Source organism: Paramisgurnus dabryanus, chromosome 3, assembly GCF_030506205.2.
Source record: "Paramisgurnus dabryanus chromosome 3, PD_genome_1.1, whole genome shotgun sequence".
Lineage (NCBI taxonomy): Eukaryota > Metazoa > Chordata > Actinopteri > Cypriniformes > Cobitidae > Paramisgurnus > Paramisgurnus dabryanus.
This window is the reverse complement of record NC_133339.1, coordinates 12,171,423-12,196,621: the sequence shown is the minus strand read 5'-3', so window position 1 is coordinate 12,196,621 and position 25,199 is coordinate 12,171,423. Positions and strand designations below refer to the sequence as shown.

Here is a 25,199-nt window from a genome sequence, read left to right as displayed (position 1 = left end):
GAAAGAAGAAAAAAAACACGGTCACAAATGTGACCGGTGGGATTAAACGGGTTAAGCGTACCTTCACTGTCTTTTGCGTGCCACCACTTCTCATGTTGCTGGTACTTTGCTGCAAAAAGTCAAAGAGCATTTTGTGGCGCTGCGCAGGAAGTTCGGCAGCGAGGACATCAGAGTACCGCGAGAGCAATTCGAAATGTTACAAAAGGGTCCGCCTTTACCTTTGCTCTCGCGTTACTATGATGTCATAAGCCGAACAATCAGCGCCGCACCAGTCGAACACACAAAGCGTCAAGGTCTGGATGAGAAGCAGAGACCTGCACGGATTCCACGCATACAGATACTCAGAAAACAGCAATTTTAATCAACCCTCACCTGCGTGTGCATGTCTGTAATCAGTACAAGCCTGTGTGATGTTTGCTGTGACAGTTTTTAATTAAAGAGAAAAAAAGTCAAATGATATTTGACATCTAACAATAATATATACGAAATATAATTATATGGTCTTGACATGCACATTATCTGTTGCTTTAGTTTAATATAAAGTACTCATTTGGTTTATTTGATTGTGACAGTCCCTCTATCACCAACCAATCACAAATAATCACTTTTGCTTCTCTTTCTCAGTGGATAAACTGAATCAAAGCTGCTGTTATCTGCAGTTATACATTTTACAGAGACCAGTAGCCTATTCATTAGATTTTAAGTAATTTTTTGGCACTTTTATCAGAAGGAAAGTACAATAGGAGTGTATGAAATAATAATAAAGACTCTAATTTCAGTCATTTAAACTCAGTAAACCACAACCCCCCCCCCCCCCCCAAAAAAAAAAAATCTCACTCCAAGCTGAACTCAGAAGTTGGCAGCTCTGCTAACATGACTCATAATACTATAATTTTCTGAAGTGTAGATAAGCCAATAGTAACAGGTTTTAGTTTAAAGTTCAATACTTTTTGAAACAGTTTCAGTTGCTTTATTTTTTATTTTGTCAATCTATCTGTAGTTTTTTTCCCCACTTTTTTGCTGATTCTTTTTTCGTGCTATTATCACGAAATTTCGTGTTTTTTCGTGATCGTATAACGAATTCCTGTTTTCGTGTGATTATCACGTATTGGTTACTCAACTGTTTTGTCCTATTTTCTTACCATTGTCGCTTCGGTTTAGGGTTAGATTTACATAAAATGACATCCCTAACCAAACCCAACTCTAACCCTAACGCCAGGCGACATATAAAAACATAAATCAGAAAAAATAGTATAAACCAATATATAAAGTGACATTCTAATGCAAGCACCAAATCTAACCCTAAACCGAAGCGACAATGGTTTAAAAATAGGAAAAAGCAGTTGAGTAACCAATACGTGATAATCACACGAAAACAGGAATTCGTTATACGATCACGAAAAAACACGAAATTTCGTGATAATAGCACGAAAAAAGAATAAAAAAATACGTGACTATATCACGAAACTTTGTGAGACTGGGTAGGAAATTAACAATAATATTATAGCAGCAACCCTCCTTTTTTAGTTTAGTGTTAAAGATGTGTTATTTTAACACCAAAATAATTAAAAAGATTTACTACCACGTTCAAAATAAACAAACACATTATTAGTGAAACTGTACCCTCTCCTTGGCGCAGTCATTTATTCTAAATATATTTGAAACTAGTAGAACAGAAAACATGCACATTGTTGGCAGTATCATTGGCTGTCTTCTGTTCTTGTGTTAAACACTTTATGTGAACTGATTATTTTCTATTTTGTAGAAATCTGTAGAGTATGAAACAGTTGTGTGTGAAGGAATTAAAATAAGGAAGTTGTGTCAATATATTTAATCTTTTGTTTAAAAAAGAATTAGGCCTAAGAGAAGTGCCCTTTTTTCCCTTGAGCATCTTCCCCTTGTGCAGGTCTCTGTGCAGGTCCCTGCTTGCAACAAAAATATCTACATGTATTGATATTGTCCTACTGCAGGTAGTGATCACCGGCTGTAATGTGTCATTGTAAATCCTGTAAAACTCGAGGTGTTTCTAACAAAAAGAACCATATAATATATATATATATATATATATATATATATATATATATATATATATATATATATATATATATATATATATATATATATATATATATATATATATTAGGGCTGTCAAAAGATTAATCGGGATTAATCGCATCCAACATAAAAGTTTGTGTTTACATAGCATATGTGTGTGTACTGTGTATAAATATTATGTATATATAAATACACACACATTCATGTATATATTTAAGAAATATTTGCATTTAAATACTGTATATACATTTCTATAATTTATATTATATATAAATATAAATATTTTATATATAAATATAACAATTTTTTCTTAAATAATTTTTTTCTGAAATAATGCAAAAATGAAGCCTTAAGTCTCATGTAGTTGTGATTCAAATTTCAAGGTAAAATCACAAAAAATGAGGTTTGTGTCACTTTTTTGTCGTTTTACCAACAAAGGCCACTAGGTGTCAACGGTTTGCTGCATACTCTTGCCACAAATTAATAAATTACTGTCACTGCATTATTATTACTGCTAAATCGTTTTGAAATATGAAAACTACACTCTTGGAGCTTTCCAATGATATATAGTTTGTCAACATTTTTGAAGATTTATAATATGATATTAGAATTATGAATATATAAAATTAATATGCATTCCTATGGGGGGTGGGGTCATGTAACTAAAAACTGTCACTACATTATTTCTATCATCAGATGACCTTGAAATATGAAAACTACATTCTGAGAGCTTTCCAGTGATATATAGTTTATCAAGATTTTTTAGGTTTAGAGCAGGGGTTTAGTGTTATAAATATGTAAAATCAAATTGGGCCTACATGTGGGCCCATGATATTTTAGAAACTGAGTCTCACTACGTCATAATTCTCCCATAATGGTGAGGATATATGAACACTACACTCTTAGAGCTTTCAAATGATATATAGTTTGTCATGATTGGATAAGAATTCACATGCAAAACACTGAAGTAAACGTAGGCTTCCCACTAGTGGGGCAGTGATATTTCGTAGGATATGAATGTTTTGAGGCACACTCTCCTCATAAATGAATCAATTACTCTGTCTACATAATTTATTTTATAAAACACTGCTGAAATGTGTATTCTAGAGGCTTAGACCTTTCCAACAATATATAGTTTGTTGTGATAGATTAAAATGTACATCAAAAATATTGAAGTAAACTCAGGTGTCCCGTATACGGGACACCGACAGTTAAAGGTTTAAATATTAACAAGTCTTTATCATCAAACTTTTTCTGTTTTTTTGCTTCAGATTTTGTTTCAGAACGTTTTGCTTAATGCTGTTTTTCTAGTTTTATTCTGTAAAGACAAAGACTTGTAAATGTTAAATGTTAATCTGTCCCCTCCTGTAACCTTGAGGAGGTTTGCGAAAGTTTGATCTAATTTAGGTTTTTTTTTAGGCTTCTTGCATTTTTGCTTTTAATGTAATGTTCAAATTGATATGCCTCCTCCTTGATCAATTTGTATTTCTTAAAGCCTGTCTGTCTCTCCTGCACCTCCTGAAAGTGGGACTTCAGTGTTCAGGAGTCAGCCCAGGGACAGTGACTGTATCTCACCTCTAGGGGTAAAATATTTCCAACTTCATTTTCCAGATGATAATAATTCAGTGGCTGCTTCTGAAATCGTTAAAATGCTGGTTTCGAAGGCAGCATTCCAAGGCATGAAGGTATCAAGGCACGTCTGAATCAAATGCTTCCTGTCTCCTGAGATACCTTCATTGTCTTGTCTCATACTTCTATACATGGGGATAGGGGATTTTAATTGGTCCAGCCTGGTCAAATTTGAAAAAGATAAAATGGTGGCCAAGAAGCACCTGGAGCACAAATTAAATTTTTCTTATATTTTTACAGCAGTAGGACACTGGCTAAGATGCCTGTTACAAACGCCCTAGTTATCTGTGATTTATTATTCAGAGCATGGAAATACCATGCAGCCACCATAGTTGAATGTGCACCGAGAGCCAAATCATCTCCGCAACCCAGAGATCATTAAAGATAACCTTAAAGAGGTGTGTGAACTTTCAAAAACACTGTCAGACAATGTAATATGCTCTGGTCTCCGCCCCACCTATTGGGTTGATGAGATTTACAGTAGATTATTGTATTGAAGGTATTTTTGGAGGAGACCTGGCTTGCTAAATGCCATGTTTGTTTGCCAACACAATCTTACCGTAACTACAGTCAAATCAAATATATATTGATTTGGAGAGCATTTTAAAAGTATGACATTTGCAGGATTAATGATACCAACACCTGTTATGTTAAAAGAGCAAGACAAAATTAATTTCTAATTTATGGAAGAAATCTAATGTCAGGATCCCATTAAGCATCTGATAGCATTTTGTTCTGTAATCGGTGCCGATGATGTCTCATTCGTAGTAACAAGCGGATTTGAAAACGTCTTTTCTTTATTGTACATTTGATCTGTTGCAGTATGAAGTGTTTTTTTTTTCAGAATGAAACGCCAATAGAAGAGGGTGCTTGTGCTATGATTTTATTTTAATTTAAATTTTATTTTTTTAAGAATTTAAATTTTAAATCCATTTTTAATCATTTATATATTTATTTAATTTTATTGTATAATCTATATTGTATATTTTATTTTCTGTTTATTGTATTTTAAATTGCATAATGTATTTTATTGTAAATTATTGTAAAACTTGTGCAAATCATCCCATCTTTAAGGTTAAAACAAAATATTTAATTAAGCTTTACTTTCTACAAAATGTATTTAGCATATATTTAAAACATATTTTTTGCCCATAGAAATTTATTAATTTAATCTTTTTTGTCATATGGGTAAAAGCATCTCAGGATACACCTTTATAATGCTAAACAAATGTCAGTTTACTCATAGAGAAACTCTGAGTTTCTAAGTTAGTGTGATTTTATTTTTATATTATTTTTTATAAGTTATACAACATTTATTGATATAACTATATCGTTATTTAAACGAATACTACTTCTACTTATGTGTGTGTTTATTTTGGGCGTTTTTACAACTGCGTCAACTCGGGTACGTATTCACTAACGGCCAATCGGAGAGTAGCAAATCACGACTCAGCCAATCAGAGAGTAGCAAATCACTATTCAGCCATTCAGAGAGTAAATACAAGCTGCATGAGGACAAACAGGAAGTGAAAGTGAGTCGCCTTGTGTCGCGCTTGTACTGAGGAAAGTTTCAAGCCGATATTTACGGTCGTTGACGAGATACAATCAGCATGTAAAGTAAGTGTTTAACCACATAACTAAAATGTAATCACGTTGCTTAAACAGCACACGTTTATTGGCTTTTAAGAGTTTATCTTTGTACATATTAAAAAAGTTTCCTGTTTCGGTGTAAACTCGGAACAACCGCGGGAATTAATGCTGCGTTCCAGGCAGGTTTTTAAACCCGTGAGTTACGACTTCAAAATCACGACTCACGACCCTATGCGTTCCAGGCAGCCTGTAACTCGTGTTTTTACAACCTCCTACTGGTAAAAGTGCACTGGAACGGCAGTCAAACCCGTGACTTCCCACCCGTGAACTCGTACTAGATCCATGTACTCCCAGTTCAGAGTCGTGGGTCGTGGTTTTGAAGTCGTGAGTTACGGGTTACAGGTTGCCTGGAACGCAGCATAATTTCAGTCATAACGTTACAGTCTTAATACGATATGAAATTATATGAAGTGCCCTTAAAATATCACATTATAGGAATTTAATAGTGATTTTGTACCTTGTTTTCAACTCATACAGTTACTATACTATATTATTATATTTATAAGTTGTGTACGTTACAGTATGCCTCTGATGACATTCTTAACTTCACAAAAACGCTATATATTATAAACATTGATTCATAATGGTACTAAACACTCTTTTTGTATATTAGTAAATTATTCTTGGGTGATTCTTCTGTTTTGAGTTATAAATATCTTATAGTGTATCTTTGGAATTTAGTTTTTACACAACAGTTAAATTCCTTTAGTCACATGAACATCTCGAGTCAGAGTTCCCAGAAGGCTATCATAATATTTTAACTTAATCATAACTGCACAGCAGTATTTAATGTGAATATATTTGGCTTCCCTCATACCTACAGGTGCTCGTCCCTCTTCTGATTGGTCAGCAGGGGTTTAGATTCTCTGGGTGTCATGGCAACAGCATCCAGCAGATCATGGATGTGAGTGATGCGTCTAACAGTGGTGTGGACCCTGCAGATGATCTTGCATCATTTGAGATTGTCAATCTGTCCAACCCAGGACTGCTGGATTTCAGTGAAGACAACGGACAAATCCAGGAGTCAAAGGAGAAGGCCAAACTCAAAACTAAACTCATTTCTGCATGGAATAATGTGAAATATGGAGGTATAAAGGGATAGTATTACTTTTCTTATCAACAAAATTCGTATAAATGAGGAAATTATTGACACAGTCGCAGCTAGGGATGCTAAACAATTAATCGCGATTAATCGTTAGCAGAATAAAAGTTTTTTTTTACATCACATATGTGTGTAAACTGTGTATAATAAATATGTTTATATATAAATATGAACACATTCATGTATAATTTTAAGAAATTTGTTTTTATATATTAAGTATTTATATTTATATATAATATTAATTATACATAAATATACAAATGTATATACACATGTAAACATTTCTAAAACATATACATGCATGTGTGTACATTTATTTATACAAAGTTATTATTCACAGTTCACACACATATATGATGTAAACAAAAACTTTTATTCTGCTAACGATTAATCGCGATTAATCGTTAAGCATCCCTAGTCGCAGCGTGTAGTGATAATCCTATTGTAGGACATGCTTTTAAGTAAAGATTTTTGTCTGAAAACTGTGTGCTCATTAAATCTCTCTATCTCTCTGTTGTTTATTGCAGGCTGGTCTTTGAAGACCAAACCACGTCTAAGTAAAAGCACTCCTTTGTATTTGCTGGGTCAATCCTATCAGCTCAACTACATCGGTAAGAGTAGATGAACTTTTCAATCCCCACAAATGATGTTTGCCTGAAGTACTTCTTTTTTTGTGATCTATCTAATCTCTGGATGTTTGTGGTGTTTGTGCTTTTGTTGTTGCAGGAGAGCGAGAGGGTTTCAGACGGGCTTTTGCATCCTTGCTGTGGATGACCTATAGGAGAGGTTTTACACCCCTCGATGGCTCCGCCCTCACCTCTGATGCGGGGTGGGGCTGCATGCTTCGCAGCGCACAGATGCTGTTAGCTCAGGGACTAATGCTACACATGATGCCTGCAGGTACACACATACATGCACACACACTAGGCCGGCTCGATATTGAACTAATATTGCAATGTTTTGTTTTTCTGTGATGTGAGAAATGCTGGATGACTTCACTAGATGACTCATAAAAGCTCAGTTTAAAGCTGACATAACACAAGACGTTTTTGCCAATCTAATGTTATTCTTGCTTATATATAGAGTAGTATTTCATCATTCATATGTCCAAAGAGTCTTTCGTGTTGTCAGATTTATAAAAGAAAGAACAGCCTTTCTGATTTTTGTCGGAAAAGGTTGAACACTTGAAGGCGTGCGGTGGACGGAGCTAAAGAGTTACAAGTACGCGCAGCTTTGGATACTACTTTTGGATTCACAGCCAACATAGATGGAAATCAAACAAAAAAAAAAACTTTTTTTTAAATAACCAGCCTTACATTATACATATGATCCAGAATCGGATACTGAGTCAGTAATGGACGAACAGGAACAACAGCGGCAACGATTACAGCAGAACGTCTCTATCTGGTAATTAATCCTTGTTTGTTTATCCACTATTTTATAAAAAAAACCAACGTAATCCATTTTTTTACTGCATTTGCCCGTTTTAAAAGGTGTAAATGTTGTAAATGCAGTACATTGTCAACTGAGGCGAAAATTTTTTGCTGTTGTTCGTGTTTATTTACATTACATGCACGATTTTAAACAAAACAAGTGAGATGTTGATTTACTTACGCCTGTAGTTGTGAGTCCTAAATGGGGTCTTCTGAAGTTTTGACCGCCCCAACAGTTGTAAACAAGTGAAAAATTCGGAGTCGATCTAAGCCTTGTTTGTAAAGCAGTCCTTTCCGAAATGCAGCCAGGGAACAAACAAATTCATTCGCAATTATGTTGCTGTCCGGGTAAAACGAACTGCATTCAATGTTGTCTTAAGACAGGGAAAGCTAAATAAGGTTTTCTTCTCCTCCTTACATCTAAAAACACACTTCTTTTGTTGAACTATCTTGCTTAATCAAAGTTGTCGCTTGCTGTGCAGTGATACTGGTGACTTCTACTCGACAGAGCAATGTTAATGCGCGTTTTCGCTCTCACTTGACGTTAGGGCTGCACGATTCAAGCTAAAATGTGAATCTCGATTTTTTCCATGGGAATTGAGATCCCGATTCTCTCACCCGATTCTCTTTATTTTAACAAAAACATTTATTATGCACTTAACTAAAAAATGTGCTACAGGACTTTCCGTTATAATAACGTTTCTTAAAAGTCTCTTTTTCTTATTTTAGACCCCTTAAAATTTAGAATAATTTAAAATTTGTTAGCTGTTAAATTGCACCTGTGCTTTTTGTACTATCAAACTGGCCAACCTTAAAACTTTAAAAACACTAACGTTAAACCTTTAAAAGACTAAAAGATCAACATTTTGAGGCATCAGAGAGAAACGCAGACATGTAACAATGTTCCCCTCGTGCGAAAAACCCTTTCTAATGGGGAACGCAAAGAGGCCGTTTCTCAATGTGAAGGCTGCAGCCTCTCTGGAGGTCGCATTTCTAAACTGCGCATCATAAAGACTGTCTAATTTCAGAATATTAACAATTAACGTTATAAAGATGACTAATATTTTTAGTTAATAATAAATTGTTGAAGTATGTTAATGACTTGCGAATGTAATGCTCCGTTGACTCAAATGAACCAGGCTTGAAGACGTATACAGCCTGCATGCGACCTCCTGAGGTTGCAGCCTTCCGATTTAGAAACGTCCGGAGCCTGAGGTAAATAATATCCTTGCCTTTTTTCGAAACCAATGTTGTTGCATCTTCACTTTCTCCGTCGCCACCAGGATTTTCCACGGTGACACTCGTTTATCCTCTCTTTTTTGTGAAAATTGCCGCTCCAGATCCACCAAGTAAACAATTTTTTTTTTTTTTTTTTTCACCAAGTAAACAACTGTGTTTAGGTCTGCCGCCTTGTTATACGTCACGCGAGTGACAGCGGAACACCGCAAATGAGATGAGAGAGAGGAGAGAAACGATCGGGTCTGATTGGTGAATGAATAGGGTTTGGTTTTACCCTGTATGAGTGTGTGTTAGCAAGTTTGACTGATATTCTTGGGTTGTTGTAATGTAAATACGTGAACACTTGAACGCAGAAACTGAATACAGGGAAATACTGTAAATGCAAGTGAATCGCCGTCATTTAAAATGAAGATCGCCTATATGTATGAATCGAGATCGTGATTCTTTTTCGATTAATCGTGCAGCCCTACTTGACGTGCAGGGCCAGCGTGCTTTTCTGGGGGTAAAGGCCCATAAAAGGAATATGGGGTCAATCAGTCATAATGGATAACCCCATTCGAAAAAAAAAAAAAAACTTTCCGAAACTTGTAGGAAAAAGGAGGCGTGAGTTTGGCTCAGAAATACTGTTACAAGCTCAACTGGTTTTTTGACACTTTGCTTATGTTTAGCACGAGGACTACAACTCTTAAACTGTGTTAATAAGTCAGAATGCATGAAATGGCATTACTGTACTGATTAGTCATTAATGCTCTGGATCTATTGCACACAATTTCCTTCAATGTCACAAATTGACAAATAGTGTTTAAAAAAAACACACATTATCAGGGCTTGCAAAATTGCTAGCCTGACGTCCCAGGCTATTTTGCCTTCCAGTTGGGTTACAAAAATCTATCTCTGCCCTGTCGGGCTATCTTAGGGAGGAAAATATATTTTTATGCTTTTGCATTCTCTCACAGATTAGATTGGGTAATTATGTTTTATGTAATTTGGGCATCTGGTATTAAATTGCGTTTTAATGCACGCTCGCTTTTTAGTTTCACTTTCCATTCACGATTGCTCAAACTGTACAGGGAGTGCACATTACTGATTTGTCATTGATGCTCTGAATCCGTTACGCACAATTTCCTCCAACGTCGTCTTATCAGTCATTACTATAGCTCCACATTATGAGTGAAATGTCCTGGAGCAAGCTTAAACATGATATAGATTGCATGTGCAGTAAATAGTGAAAATGGTGACAGTTTTGTCATAAAACCCAGACGAGCAGAGTTGAGACAGGAGGAGTAAGCTGATGTAGATGCTATGGTGTTACAATTAACTGTAGCTTAGGGTAAATCAAATATCATTGTTAAGAATTGCTATGTCAAAATATAGCCCAAACATTAGGGGTTTGGATCAAGTATTTCAGTACTTGCAAGTAGAGATCGACCGATACTCATTTTTTCAAACCGATGCCGATAACAAATATTTGGAGGCTTATGTGCCCGATAACCGATATGCTGAACCGATTTTTATTTACTGTTATACTTCTGTTTTTGACATAATAATTACTACACTACTGAACTGAACAAACCCTTATAATAATAATCATCATCACAATCACTCCCTCTTTGCATACAAAGTCATAAATAGAGGGGTCTGAAAGAGTGAAGAATAATATTAATTTAATGAATAATGTAGAAACTATATTCCCAATACATGGACTATTCCAAACACCCCTATCATTTCGTCAGAAATGGACTGATCCAAAGTTCGCGCTGCGGTTTTCAGGTAACAGAGCGGGAGAGAGAGAAAAGTATAGCGGAGTTGGCTGCTTGTTATACATAGTTTATAGAGTAAAACAGGTGGATTAAGTGCCTTTTTTGGGATATAATATCGTTGTTTTGACCAGCAACCTGAGCCTTCAGCAATCCAACCAGTAGTTAGCAGAGAGATTTTACAAATAATATCACTGACTGGAATACTACATTCAGGAAAGAAACAAACAAAACGGCTTATATATCATCAAATTTCTTAACTGGTAACATTATTTGATTTCAGAATAATTAATATTTAGTTGTTTTAGCTTATGAAAGGGCTGTAGACAGCGCTGTTTATCTATGCATTTACTCGCACATTAACTGTATTAAACTGTGACCGCTTGCGGAGGTAATAAATAATTAATTAATATCCACAGACATTTATTTAGATATTTTAGCAAAATAATGTTTATCTGGTAAATGTTAATAGGGTAAATCTTGTTAAAAGTGGTAGATGTGCTTTAGCCTCCGGTAAGTGATCAGCAATATGAACGTGATTTTACGATGCTAATGATAAGCATAAATAACAGAAAAACGAATTTAATTTAGCGTTTTTAATTCCACAAAGCATTAATTCATGGCTGTTTTATTCATGCAAAGCTACGTCGTTATTGGGACCGGATTTGATGGATCAGCCAGCGTGACTCTGTGAGTTCGTCTCTATTCTTAGACAAGCTGCATACATTGCTTTTAATATATCAACTTATTTAACATAACATACATTAATGCACAAATAAGCTGTGCTATAAATGCCTCATATGCAAAGTAAGTATACTCAAAGTCCTTTTAATAAAGTCGCGTCACTCCGCCGTCATATTTGCTGTGCACGCTGCTGCTGCTGCTGTGAGCTCCTCTCCTCAGATGCGTCCAGCGCGCAATTTTCTTGTTTATCGGTCAATCCGATATTACAAAACAGATATCCGATCATCGGAAAATGCTCAAATATCGGGGAAAATATCGGAAAACAGATATATCGGTCGATCTCTACTTGCAAGCTACATTCAGAAGCTCACATACAGAGAGTTGCATTTCTGAGAATGCGCACACAAAATTCATTTATTTCATGCGTTTTTACCGGACACCTACACACAAAACGTTCTCATGTTCTCGACATGTATTCCTGTAAAAAACAATTATTTATGTCTTAAAGCATATAAAATCTAAATAAATCTAATTCGTGACAATAGGTTCCATGCCTATGTGATTTCATGCAGAACTCGCTTTTAAAGCCACAGTAGCCCCTATGTTCTGATCAGAAAAAGAATGAAATCTGTGACTGGAAAACATTATATGATCCAAACTTGCTTGCATTCATTTCGGGCTACCAAAAATGTGAAGAATGCCTGCCCGAAGGACTACCAGGGATTTTGAAATTTTGCGACTCCTGTTTATGTTCTGCCATGTTATTATTGCAGATGTTGTGGAGCCCTAACACACACACACAAGAAAAGTTAATGCACTACGTTACAGGTTTATTTTAGTCAGTGGCTTCCTCTATTTTAGGATGTTTGTATTTTTTGATCACGTTGTGGGTACGCCTTATTTCTTATTTGTGCAATTATGAAAGGAAAAGACACGAGGATGGATGAGTCAAGGCGTTACGTGAAATGGCATATCCTCACTTTGTATATAAAGTTAGTTCTCTATTATCAAACATCAGATGCATTAAACAATAAAAATAAACACATTATTGTGTAAGAGAAGTTCAGATGTTCATTGCTCTGCTACAATAAAATAAAATGCATTCTTAAAAGTGCTCTAAAATAACTAACTGAAATTAGTCTACATATACCGTAACCTAGTAAAAAAGATTAACAATTATGAGTGTTTGGATACGATTTGAAGAAGTGATAATGTGAACGGGGAGGAGAATGTATACATGCATCAGGTTTAGACGATAATGCTTCCATGTTCACTCCTCATTAAGCTTCCTCATGGTACAATCTTAAAATATTTAGATGTCCTACATAATGCCTGAGCTCCAGGTAATGTGGCTCTTGGACGGAGGAATGAGGAATCATCAATTTGAGTATTGAGAAGCTCCCTGTATCTCTTATCAGGTTGGACGTGGCCTGCGTCACATCATCGGACCAAAGATGATTTGGAGGTCGTGGATCCTCACATGCTGGACGATTCACTCAGAGGGAATCGCCGTGACTCAGGAAAGCCTCGCAGACTCAGTTTGGATATGACGTTGGACAGAGAGACCCACGAGGAGGAAACTCACAGGAGGCTGGTGTCCTGGTTCGGGGATCTGCCGTCTGCCCGGTTCGGGCTGCACCGGTTGGTAGAGTTGGGCAAGGCCTCAGGAAAACGTGCTGGTGACTGGTACGGACCGTCCATCGTGGCTTACATACTACAGTAAGTGAACAAGATCAGCGCCAGTAAATATGTCTCATATCTGATGCCTACTGCACACAACAACGATAGGAGCTTTCTTAAATAATCAGTCTGATCTTGTCTGTCAGCGCACACAGGTTTATATCAGTTTAGAAGTTAATGAGAAGTTCTTTCTTTTTTTATGAGAGAAACAATGCTTGTTAAATCTCACGTGTGTGTTTCAGGAAGGCTGTGACAGCATCTGAGGTCTTGAATCTGGTGGTTTATGTAGCTCAGGACTGCACAGGTGAGCCTATGGCTCTGTCTGGATGTGTATGAGATTATAGGGCGTCTCATGATTCGGAAGGGTGATGATTACAACAAGCACATGTTGTGTTAACAGATTTCATCACTTCCTGAATGACAGTGCAGAGAGTCGCTACTAAAGATCAGATGGAAATCAAACTTGAATTTGATGCAGTGTGAAATTTTCAATGCACATTCAGTTTTTAAGATGCAAAACCACACATAAATATTAATAAAGATAAATTGTTTAATATTGTATTTATTTCCTGTTTCTGTCTGTAGTGTATGTTAGAGATGTGTTGGATCTGTGCGGGTCGTCTGGTGTGGATCCTTCATTGGGGTCCAGGTGGAAGTCTCTTATTCTTCTGGTTCCTGTGCGTCTCGGTGGAGATTCATTAAACCCGTCTTACACACAATGTGTTAAGGTTTTTCACACAAACACACACAAACAAAGATCTAAACTCATCATAGAGACTGTTGTGTTTAACTCATCATGTTTGTGCATCTGTAGAGATTGCTGATGCTCAGGTGCTGTATTGGGATCATTGGAGGAAAACCAAAACACTCGTTGTTTTTCGTAGGTTTCCAAAGTGAGTCATGTACATGTGTGTATCTGCACATGTGTGTGTTTGTGAATCGGTCATCATCATTGTGTTTGTGGTTTCTGTTTGTCTTGAGCAGATGATCAGCTGATTTATTTAGATCCTCATTACTGTCAAACTGCTGTAGACGTCAAACAAGACAACTTCCCTTTAGAGGTGAGCAGATATTAAAGGGGCAGGTTATTTTTAAAATAAAAATCTTTACTTGTCATCCTCATACTGATAATTCCGGTCGCAAACCTCAATCACAATCTCAAACATACTGTGAATCATTTGGTTACAACCAATGATATTTTGTGTCATTGGCTTCAGACATGCATATGCACGTGATATGATTTTAGACTCAGAATATGAAGCGTCCTAGAAGATGAACTCTTTCTCTCTGTGTTTACACAGTCATTTCACTGTAAAACTGTGAGGAAGATGCCGTTTAATCGTATGGACCCCTGCTGTACTCTGGGCTTTTACGCCAGGAGCAGGGAGGATTTTCAGAGTCTTTGCTCAGATGTCACTATGGTAAGATTTACACGTTTTAATGTGTTTTTAAATACACCTATGTTTTACTGCATAGGTGAAGTGTATATAAGACAATGTCGGTGCTATCGGTAGTGATGGGCGATTTCGAAGCACTCTTTATGAGGCTTTGAAACATTTACGAATCTTTTGTTTCGAATCATTGATTTGGAGCTTGTTTCAAACTGGCCAAAGTCACACGATTTTTAGCAAACGGGGCTTCATTACGTCATTACTGTTTCAAAACGAGTTGATCACAAATGACCAGCGTAGGTGAACTTGGGTCAGTTTTGTTGTAAAAGTTTATAAAACATTCATCCTTCTGACTACCATTTTGTCTACTTTTTGTTTATAGACAGATTTAATAACAAAAATGTGCATAATTAAAAATATAAATAAAAAAACATAATTTTTTTGCCATAAATAAAACTAAAAACACAGAATACACTTTTAATTATGTCTTAATTAAATCAAATAATTTATTTTTCTTAACATATTTTTAGAACAATCTTGCTATTATTGTGTAAAAACTGTAAAATGTTTGGACAGATCTTGCTTTTACACTATTTTGACCAGCAGGTGTCGCCAGCGTGTATGGTGTTTCGAATGCTTCAAAAAACTGAATCAATTCACAAAGCAATTGGTTCAATTGATTCAAAGCTTCGAAAAGCTTTGTTTCTCCCATCACTAGCTATCAGTAGTCTCAGATATCACATGCACAGACCGCTGACAGATTTAAGGAAGGCAGAAGCTAAATTATAATTACAAGCTGGATGACTGATTTTTATACAATGTTTAAGAAGTTTTTATTGGTCACACATACAACCATACTCCGTACAGCATAGTAAAATAATTTGGTACGGCTCTCTATTCACAGTATACAAAAAATGTATATACTGTAGATTTGTAGGGATGCCCGAAATATATATTATGCAATACAATAAGTTATTTTACTTAGTTAGTTACTTGGTTATCAACTCCTGGTTTTACAGACATGGCTTAAGCCTAGACCTAGACTAAGACACATGCTTGAGTTGTCTCAAGAGAAAATAACTTGCATCGACAGATCTTAAAATATGCCAGTTCCATTGAGGGTGTTTTCACACCTAGTTCGTTTGAGCCCTCCAAACGCTCTCAGATCAGTTCAGGGTGTATATGTGAACAAACCAAGTGATCTCAGACCCCCTTAAAAGGACCCAGAAGTGAACCGAACTCAGACCACGTCAGGAGGTGGTCTGAGCAAGGGCGTAGGAACCGGGGGGGACGGGGGGGACGTGTCCCCTCCAATATTGGAGACAGTTTCATTTGTCCCCCCCAAAAATTATTTGAAAAATTTTTGATTTTGAAATCTTTAACTCGCGTGCTTTTATTTTGAAAGCGCAACACAGCGTCTTTTCACCGGCCCGCCCCACCCCCTCAACGGCTAGTGGGGTCTGAAGCTGGCGACAGGTCGTCTGAGGTTAATATGAAGAGACAGCAGCAGCTCAGTTTAAATTATTTCTTTCTACTGGGGAAGAAAAGAAAGAAAGGAAATGTGAGTTGGTATAAATTTTGTCCAGGAGGATAATTATATTTTATGTCTAACGTAAGCCATGGATTAAAGTTCTCCGTCAATTGCAAAATTCTTAAATTCACTTTTCATAAAGACGGTGTATTCCCCTTGCTAAGCGGGATTTGATCAAAGCCTGGAGTGGAGCGAAAGCACGTTCTTCTCTTCACTGTAAGCATTCTGTAATCACTTCGCTCCGGGTTTTCAGACTGTAACTTAGTGTGTTAAGCTGGTAAAATTTGTGTCTTTGCACTGTATGCCTAGGGATTTACATGACCACTCGCGTCCCGTTTTTTTAACTGATACGCTGATCTAATCAGTGACTGGTACATGTTTGTTAAACTTCATGTGGCGTCACAACAACCTAGAGGCAGATGACATCAAAATCCTGTGAGAGCGATTCAAGAAAACATACGAGGAGACTGCTATCGAAATGCTTTTACGGTACTTTGATGTCATCCGCCTGTCGGTTCCAGCACCGCTGCCCGAAGTCGAACCCGCAGCATAAGCAGCAGTGCTGCTGATCACGGACATGATAATCATCACCGACACCTGTCATCCAATCACAGACCCCGTCCCGTCGAGTGTACATTACAGGGGTGATATACGATTTCATATTTTCTTTTTATAAAGTGGGTAATTTACTGTAGCGGTTTCGCCTCAATCTGAAATGCCCCAAAAGTATTTCCAACTTTGCTTGGACATTCTCGTGCGTGAGTCACAGCCTGTACGCGTGTTTTAAATAGCAAAATCTATGTAAGATGTTTTTTTAGTTTGTCACATAAATTAACATGAAGGGGATAACGTTTTTTTAACCCTTAATGCAGGAGTCACAAGTTTGTTTTAGACATATAGTAAAGGGAATGGTTCAATTAAAGGACTGTGTTAAAAGTAAAGCTGTAAATTAACAAACTATTAATAAACCTACCATATGTTTTAGACATAAAAGTTATAAATTAGGAGATTAACTATCATTTTGACAAATGGCTTAAAACAATACAATGTATATTCACACAAAACCATACTTGCACTGCTGCTGTAGCCCACCTTTGGTCCTGTATTTTATAGTGACAGTTGGCAACCCTATATATGCCACATGAGACTTCAATATTGCATTAATAGCAAAAAAGTGGTAGCTTGCTATTAATCAGAAGAAAATAAAATATAAACATGCACTGAAAGTGTATTTACTGAAGTAAATACTGAAGCATATTTCAGAGATTAAAAATGGCATTTAAAATATGCAAACTGACAATTTTAAAGCAGTTTAAAACATATCTCCTTAAAATGCTATTGGTCTCACCTATTTACATAAAGTGTCAGTTCACAAGACTTTTTTAAGATGTCAAATGTCAAATCTTTTGTGTCCCCAGAGAACATATGTGAAGTTCTAGCTCAAAATACCATATAGATAATTTATCATGTTAAAATTAAAAAAAAAATTTTTTCACTTTAACCCATGCCTTAGACTTGTTGATATTAAGCTGATGTTGTGATTCAACATCTAACTAGTAACGCTACACTCTTGCTAGGTAAACGTTGTTACTATTAACCTTACTAGCCAACGAAGGCTGGCGAAAATATGGCAGACTTTCCAGTAATGTAATGGAGAAAAGCGATTTGACACTAAAAACAGTATTTAGGATGATGATTGTAAAAGAACATGATGAGTTAGTCTGTCTGTGTGTTTTTTGCTTGTTCATGACATTCCCATCAGTATTTTTCTATACCTTGTCCATTTCCACTACTTTCATATTAGAGATAAGATGAAGTTCAGCTGGAAACTAACAGTGGTGACACTGGTGAGGGTGATGCAGGGAGAGCTAGCACTAAGCTCCAGGTAGGTGTTATATGAAGGGTGAGGTGATTTTAGATTGTTGATCATGAAAGGAAAGTTTGAACATGATTAGAAGTGAACACGTTAATTATATCATTTTAGTAGAATAAAGTATGTTGGTGAATGTTTTGCAGTGTATGACATATTTCTGTTCAAATCATTAACGGATCTGTCAGGTTTCCGATGTGTCCCCCCCAATGTTAAACTCATTCCTACGCCCCTGGGTCTGAGTACGGTTCGCTTTTGGGTTCTTTTTTGGTTCGATTTCTTTTTGATATGTGAAATCAATGAGGTCCCGGTCCGCTTTGCGTGTCGCTTGGACGTTGTATCAAAATCAACTGCTGCACAGAAAGCTGGGATTGGAGTTCTTATGAAGTTGTGATATGAACAAGAAAAGGTCTGAGATCACTTCAGTTCTGAAGAAGACCAAAAAAAGAACTGGGTCCTCTTTTGAGTCCACTATATTGTGAACACCAAAAGGACTGAGGTCACATTCAGCTAGTTCCTTTTCTGGTTCACTTTAAGTGAACTGGGTTTGGTTCTTTTAAAATGAACTATATGTGAAAACACCCTGAGATGCACACCAGTAACGTTTTTGTCTAATGCCGAGTTCAGACTGCATGATTTTAGCCCTGATTTTAACTCGCCGACAGGTTTTGAGAAATTGTCGTCCAAAATCACAGGCAAATCGATGCTCGTGTATGCGAGTGACAATCACACAGTTTGAATGATCAAAGACGTGATCTGAGAGAATCGCCGGCAAGTAGAAAGAAGAAAAAGACATAAAGATTATGAAGGAGGAAATGTTTGGAGAGACTCCTCCCTGAACTTCCAGATGTCCTGTATGTTGCCCTCTCATTGGCTGTAGATCATCGCCAATGTTATTTTCAGTTAAAACACATTTCACACGGCATGATTTTGAATCGCAGACAGGTCCAGATATTTAGCATGCCAAATATCTTACGGGTGTCGGCGTGTTTGGAGACTACCGATAGCTAGTGATATTCATTATGCAATAATAATCTATCTCTCTCTCTCTTTCTGATGGACAGGCTCTGACATCATCTGAACAGAAGTACCCCATCTTCACGTTTGTGGATGGTCATGCTGAGGTTGAGGGTGGGTGTACCACTGATTCAGTCACACATATAAAGACCAAAGACAAACTGAGCCGGGGACAAAAGAAAAGCAGCACAGATGAATTTGTGCTTTTGTGATATAGACTTTATTTACTGTTTGTTACTCCAGAGTAACCTAAGTTAAATTTTAGTCATGTGCTCAAAATCACAGCAGGTGCACATCCATATGTCCACAGAAAAAAATTTGTAGAGTTACCTAAGCACACATTCAGTTTATTTACTGAGTATCTTTGCAGATTAGATTATTTAAAGTATTTTTTCATCTACTGTTTGTACCGGTGGTTTAGCAGATTACCATGAATGTGTTTGATGATGATGATGATGATGATGATAACAGCAGACAGTGAGAATCTGAGGGACAAATCCAAACCTGTATTTTTGTGTCTAAATAGAAATTAATTAAATTAAAATACTTTTACTTAAAATGTGAGAATAGTTTTTCTCTTGGAAGTCCACAGTGAAAAAAAAACATAGCCAAACCAAAATAGATACAGTTTATGAAGCCTTTGAACTAAAAGCATAAGTTTGGTCTGATTTGAAAGCAGACACTTTGAAGTTTATTAAGAAGTCAAAATTAGTTCTTAAATTATAAATTTTTAATAAATAGCAAAACGTATATAAAATATTTTTATGAAAAACTGAAACTGGCATTGGATCTATCTAGAAAGCCATCTGAAGATAAAACCATGTCATGTGAATTTACAGTATTTACAGAAAACCACAAAATGCTAAGCTAAGTTTATTCACATCTCACAAGCATCCTTTAAGTTTATTGTCCTATTGTTCCATGTGTCAGACAGACCCATTAAATATAAGCATCTGGATGACACTTTAACAACTCTTAATCTGGGATATGCCATTCTAAATATTTACTCTTTTTATTATTATAATTAACCCTTGTGCCTTGTTCCAATTCACTACCCTTTCGTGTTGTTAGCGGCCAAAAATGGCCACTAAATTAAACGGCTGTAAAAATGTATCAGATTAATATTTTTTCAATTTTTTTGCATAAACCTGTTAATCAACGTCAGTACTGAACAAAACTACCAAATGTTTCCAAAAATTTCATGATTTTAACTCTTTAATTGCCAAGCTCATAAGTGATGCCAATGATTTGAGGGGAAAAAAACACAAAATCACTGATTTTCAATATAAAAAGTGATTGTGGACTGGATTTGTTTCACCCTTTTCACAGTCTTGGGCATGCCAAAGATTGATGAAAACATTGGCGTTGATGCATTTTTAGTTTTTGTGCAGCATCAGATTTAATTTTTTTCTCCCTCATTTATTGGTTGTGGCCATTTTTCCCCATTGAATTCCATTATAACAACATTTTTTGATTGCAGAGCCATGACACCTTATTACCATGCATTCTTGATTCTTTGTGGCTTTTCCCTTTTTCAAAGAGGTAAAATGTGTCATTTTTACTGTTGAACACCATGTGGCACCATTAACCCTTTAGTAGCCTGTGCAAAAAAACAGAGCTTAATTTCTGGTTTGTAAATTGAGTTATATGGACTATAACACCATAGTGTGTGTGTGTGTGTGTGTGTGTGTGCGCACGCGTGTGTGAGTGCGCGCGTGTGTGTGTGCGTGTGTGTGCGCGCGTGTGTTTGTGTGCGCGGTGCGAGCGTGTGTTTGTGCGTGCGTGTGTGTGCGCGCGTGCGAGCGCGTGTGTGTGTGTGTGTGTGCGCGCGTGTGTGTGAGTGCGCGCGTGTGCGTGTGTGTGCGTGTGTGTGCGCGCGCGTGTGCGCGCGCGTGTGTGTGTGTGTGCGCGCGCGTGCGAGCGTGTGTGTGTGTGTGTGCGCACGCGTGTGTGAGTGCGCGCGTGTGTGTGTGCGCGCATGTGTTTGTGTTTGTTTGTGTGTGTGTGTGTGTGTGTGTGTGTGTGTGTGTGTGTGTGTGCACCTCCCTCGTGCACCAGTTAGTGCTGCACTGGTGAGAGGGATTTTGTCTCCTGTAGCTGTCCCTCTAGACACAAATCCACAGAAACCAGCAGCTCAGGAGTGAAGAGGGGAACATGCAAGTGGTGTACAGAACAAAAAAAGAACAGTCAGCACTTGTATCCATGGTAGACACACTTGCAGAGAGCACCAAGTAATATGCTGCAAGTCCTGCTGAAAAGACTGAACACACACAAAACCTTATCAACTGTTTTTGCAAGAGCTTTTTCTCTGCATCAGAACATCAGAGAGACATGGGGATGGTCTCTTTTGACTCATTTAAGTTGTTGTAACATGTTGTGACACATTTTGCCACTGCAAACATCACTCACATGTTCTTCAGTGCTCTAATGTTCCATGATTGTCAATAACAGAAGGACGATTGCAGTAGACAAGAACATAGATTATTTTTGTTGATTACTTTTGCGTTTTTTCACCTGAAATCATTAGGTTTACCTAGGTTTTTTAGTCTGCTTATCCAAACTCAACTTTACTTCATTCTGTGCCCTTTTTGGCTTGACCCCGGTAATTGCTCCTTGCAGCTATATTTTATTATTTTATCTGTCCTGCAACTTTTAAGCCAAAGCAATTTCCTATTTTTGAATTCTGGTTATCAGATTCTCAAAATGGCTATCCTCAAAACAACAGAGAAATGTTAGTTAGCTTTGAATGGTTTTGAAACACATGTAGGTTTAGCTAGCTAACATACCCTTGTATTTTATCAAAATAGCTACCCGCAATAGACATTAATAGACCATACCATATGAAAGAGAACTTACCCGACAGTGCAAGAGCATGACTGGTCCACAAGGCTGTGCTGGTTGCATTTGAGTTACCGGTCATGTGGTTTCTCATTTTCTGCTTGAGACCGGTAAGCATTAGCCTCGATAGTAGTCGTTTCTCCTTCATTGGGCATTTTTATATTTTGAATATGAAGAGTTTGGTTCCAAAACGCGATAAACGCCATTTTTGAAAAAAATGAGTAGTTAAAAGTAAATTCTTAATTTTACGCAAAATCCAATACCCGCCGTGTTATTCTGTCATCTTTTCTCCCTTTTTTCCCAAAATGCGACAAACGCCACTCCTCCTTTTTTACAGAACGCAATAAATCCATTCCTGAGATTACAGCCCACCAGTCACGCAATGTAAACAAACAATGGCGGCGCGCTGAGTACACGGAGTCCTAGTTTTCCTCATCTACTTTGTACTTCGTGATCAACAAACAAAACAAAATAATACTTTAATTGCATTGCTAAACCTGTGATGGTTTTCTGTGACGGGAAAGAAACGTAAGCCATCAACATCTAATAATTTCCGCGAGAGGCACTCGGTTGCTTGTTCTCCCGACAGCATCAAGCCTATCATGCTAAAACAGGGGTGTCAAACTCAATTTCATCCCGGGCCACATCAGCATTACGGTTAATCTCAAAGGGCCGGTTGTATTTGAATGACTGTATGAATGTATCAACTCTTTTATTACTGTACATTGCATAGTTTTCTCTGCATTTGCTTACTATTCGTTTTTTTAAATACCTCAATTAATATCTAGCTTTGAAAGTAGAAGCCCAGGCAAATAATGACAAAGTGTATAGAGTACAGAATAGATTATTTAAAAAATAATTGTGGTAACAAAAACACATGTAGTATGTGAGTGCACTCAAAATGTTCTGTTATCTTTCATTGTGCAGGTAAGAAAATGAGAGGCATTTTAAGATACTAATAAAGAGTTTTACAATCTCCACCACAATAGGCCTATGCATTTATTAGACACATATACTCTGGCTTGTCATTTCTTGCCCTCTTTACAAAAAAGCTGTGATTTTTTTTTTACCTGGCTTTGAGTGTCTGACTGATTGATTGACGTCTCATGAGTTCAGTGTTGTAGGCTACAGATCAATAGTTTCAATCGTTTATTAAACGTAATCGGTTCAGATGAGTCATTAGTTCGCGTATTTAGCGGGAATAGACGCGTTGTAAACTAATCCCAGCTGGACATCGCGAAACATTTCTGTACACGAGACGGAAAACATTTTCTCGCTGGATCCGCGTGAGCGTGCGCGAGAGAGGGAGAGAAAGAACGAGCAGATACTGTCCGTTTCCAAAGGCTGCAGCCTGCGGAGGTCGCATAGGCAGCGTCATCAAGCCTGGTTTATTCAAGTTAACTCACCATTACATTCGCAAGTCATACGCATATTACAACAATTTACTATAAACAAAGAATAATATTTTACTTTATAATTGTTAATATTCTGAAACAAGACAGTCTTGATGACGTATGCAGCCTGGATATGCGACTTCCGGAGGCTGCAGCGTTCGCATTCAGACACGCCCACTCTAGTAGTGCGCGTGTGCCGGGCACTGCTCGTTCTTTCTCATGCAATCATAAACATTATCACTATAATTACATTACAAAAAGACTTTGGCGGGACAAAAATTAGTTTTGGTGGCTGCTAATAAAATCAATGTAGGAAATAACCTGCAAAAAATAAAACTTATAATAACATTAAAATAATTTGTAAACTTTTGCGGGCCACATAATTAACATAATTTGTAAACTCTCGCGGGCCAGATGAAATGAGGGGGCGGGCGGATTTGGCCCGCGGGCCTTGAGTTTGACACCCCTGTGCTAAAACATTGACCCCAGGGGATCTTATGAAAACTTTACATTATTTTACTCAAAGTCAACGAAAATCGAGGGGGACCAAAACATTTTACGGCTGATCGCTGTGAAAATGTAAAGAGACGACGTCAAGTATAACCGCAGCAATGTGTTCTTAATATAACAAAGTAAGTGTTTTGGTTAATGCCATTAATGTTTATTTTTTAATCATCGGAGAAAGGCTAATCGTGTTGATTTAACTTTAAAACTAAAGTAAATTTGCAGTACCATATTTAAACCACTTTTTTGTGTGTTTCTATTCACACAAGCAATTTGTCTTAATTGAATGTTCAAATACATGAACAGACACAAACATAAGACCACTAAACACCAACAACAAAACAAATATTTGAACTTTAATTAAGATTTTAATTAAAAATTAAAATTAGATTTTTTTAGGAGTGGTATTATTATTAAATTTGGCACAACAATCTAATTGTACATGCACCAAAACTTGCACTTGCCACTCGTTTCTGGTAAAATCTACCTCAAAATGAGTTAACCCTTTAGGCGCCAGAGGTTTTTTCCTAAAACGTTTAATTTTGACATGTTACTTTCAAAAGGCTATATCTTAAACGTGATAAGAGATAGAGACTTTATGTAAATTAGAGAAATATTAAGGATGACACACTTTATGGAGGGGAATAAAATGTCCCATTAAATTTGCATATTATGACGTCATATGTGGCAGCCATCTTGAATTTTTATGAAAAGTCACATGTTTGAATGATAAAATGCAGCACTTCTTCCCCCCAAAAATGTCCCTAACCTTCTGTATGCTATATTGCACAATACTGAATGCTCAGGTAAATACTAAGTAGTAAACAAACTGATCTGCGCGTCGATAGACTAACGTTATGCATAATGGCTCCTCCTCTGCCCCGTGTAACACCGCCTCTGCTCCTGCTACGAGCCGCATGGCCAGATCTGCCTCGCATGCGCCCCGAGTGGAGAGAATTTGCACAGCTGGGACTATTGCCTTTACTGTCGCCGTGATTGTGATGAGGTACACGGGACGGAGCACTGGAAGTCGGCCGCTCGCCCGACAGACTCCCAGGGCCCGCTCGGGAAGACGCAGCTCGCTCTACATTGCTTGCACGGTAAAAAGACTGGACGCGCATATTACCTCCAGCCTCATTCCCCACACCTGTAACACGCTTGCTTACCCGATGAATTCTCCGACCCCGTGTAACATTCCCACCACTGACATTGGGCAAAGGATTTATCATTTGTGCTTGGTGTATAGCTACACTTTCACTTTGCCAGCTGCATGATTGCAAAGCAGGGGCGCGTCTGAATCGTGGTCACTAACTGAATCACCAGCATCTTCTGAAGGCAGATATTCCCCTTCAGAATCATTGTCAGCGAATATAAGACCCAACACTTCATTGCAGGTAAGCTTTTTTGATGCCATTATATGATCAT

The 25,199-nt window shown here is 37.3% G+C and overlaps 1 protein-coding gene across 1 annotated transcript; it reads left to right on the top strand.

Annotated features, from left to right (window-relative positions):
• The first annotated feature begins 5,173 nt into the window (after window positions 1-5,173).
• Window positions 5,174-19,854, top strand: LOC135768899 (cysteine protease atg4da-like). The gene is made up of 11 exons (XM_065278262.2): window positions 5,174-5,301; window positions 6,158-6,422; window positions 6,964-7,047; window positions 7,163-7,336; window positions 12,968-13,268; window positions 13,472-13,533; window positions 13,815-13,957; window positions 14,044-14,122; window positions 14,214-14,290; window positions 14,531-14,650; window positions 19,086-19,854. Exons 2-11 carry the CDS (start codon window positions 6,233-6,235, stop codon window positions 19,248-19,250), a joined length of 1,395 nt encoding a protein of 464 aa, XP_065134334.1. The 5' UTR covers window positions 5,174-5,301; window positions 6,158-6,232; the 3' UTR covers window positions 19,251-19,854.
• Window positions 19,855-25,199: the final 5,345 nt, after the last annotated feature.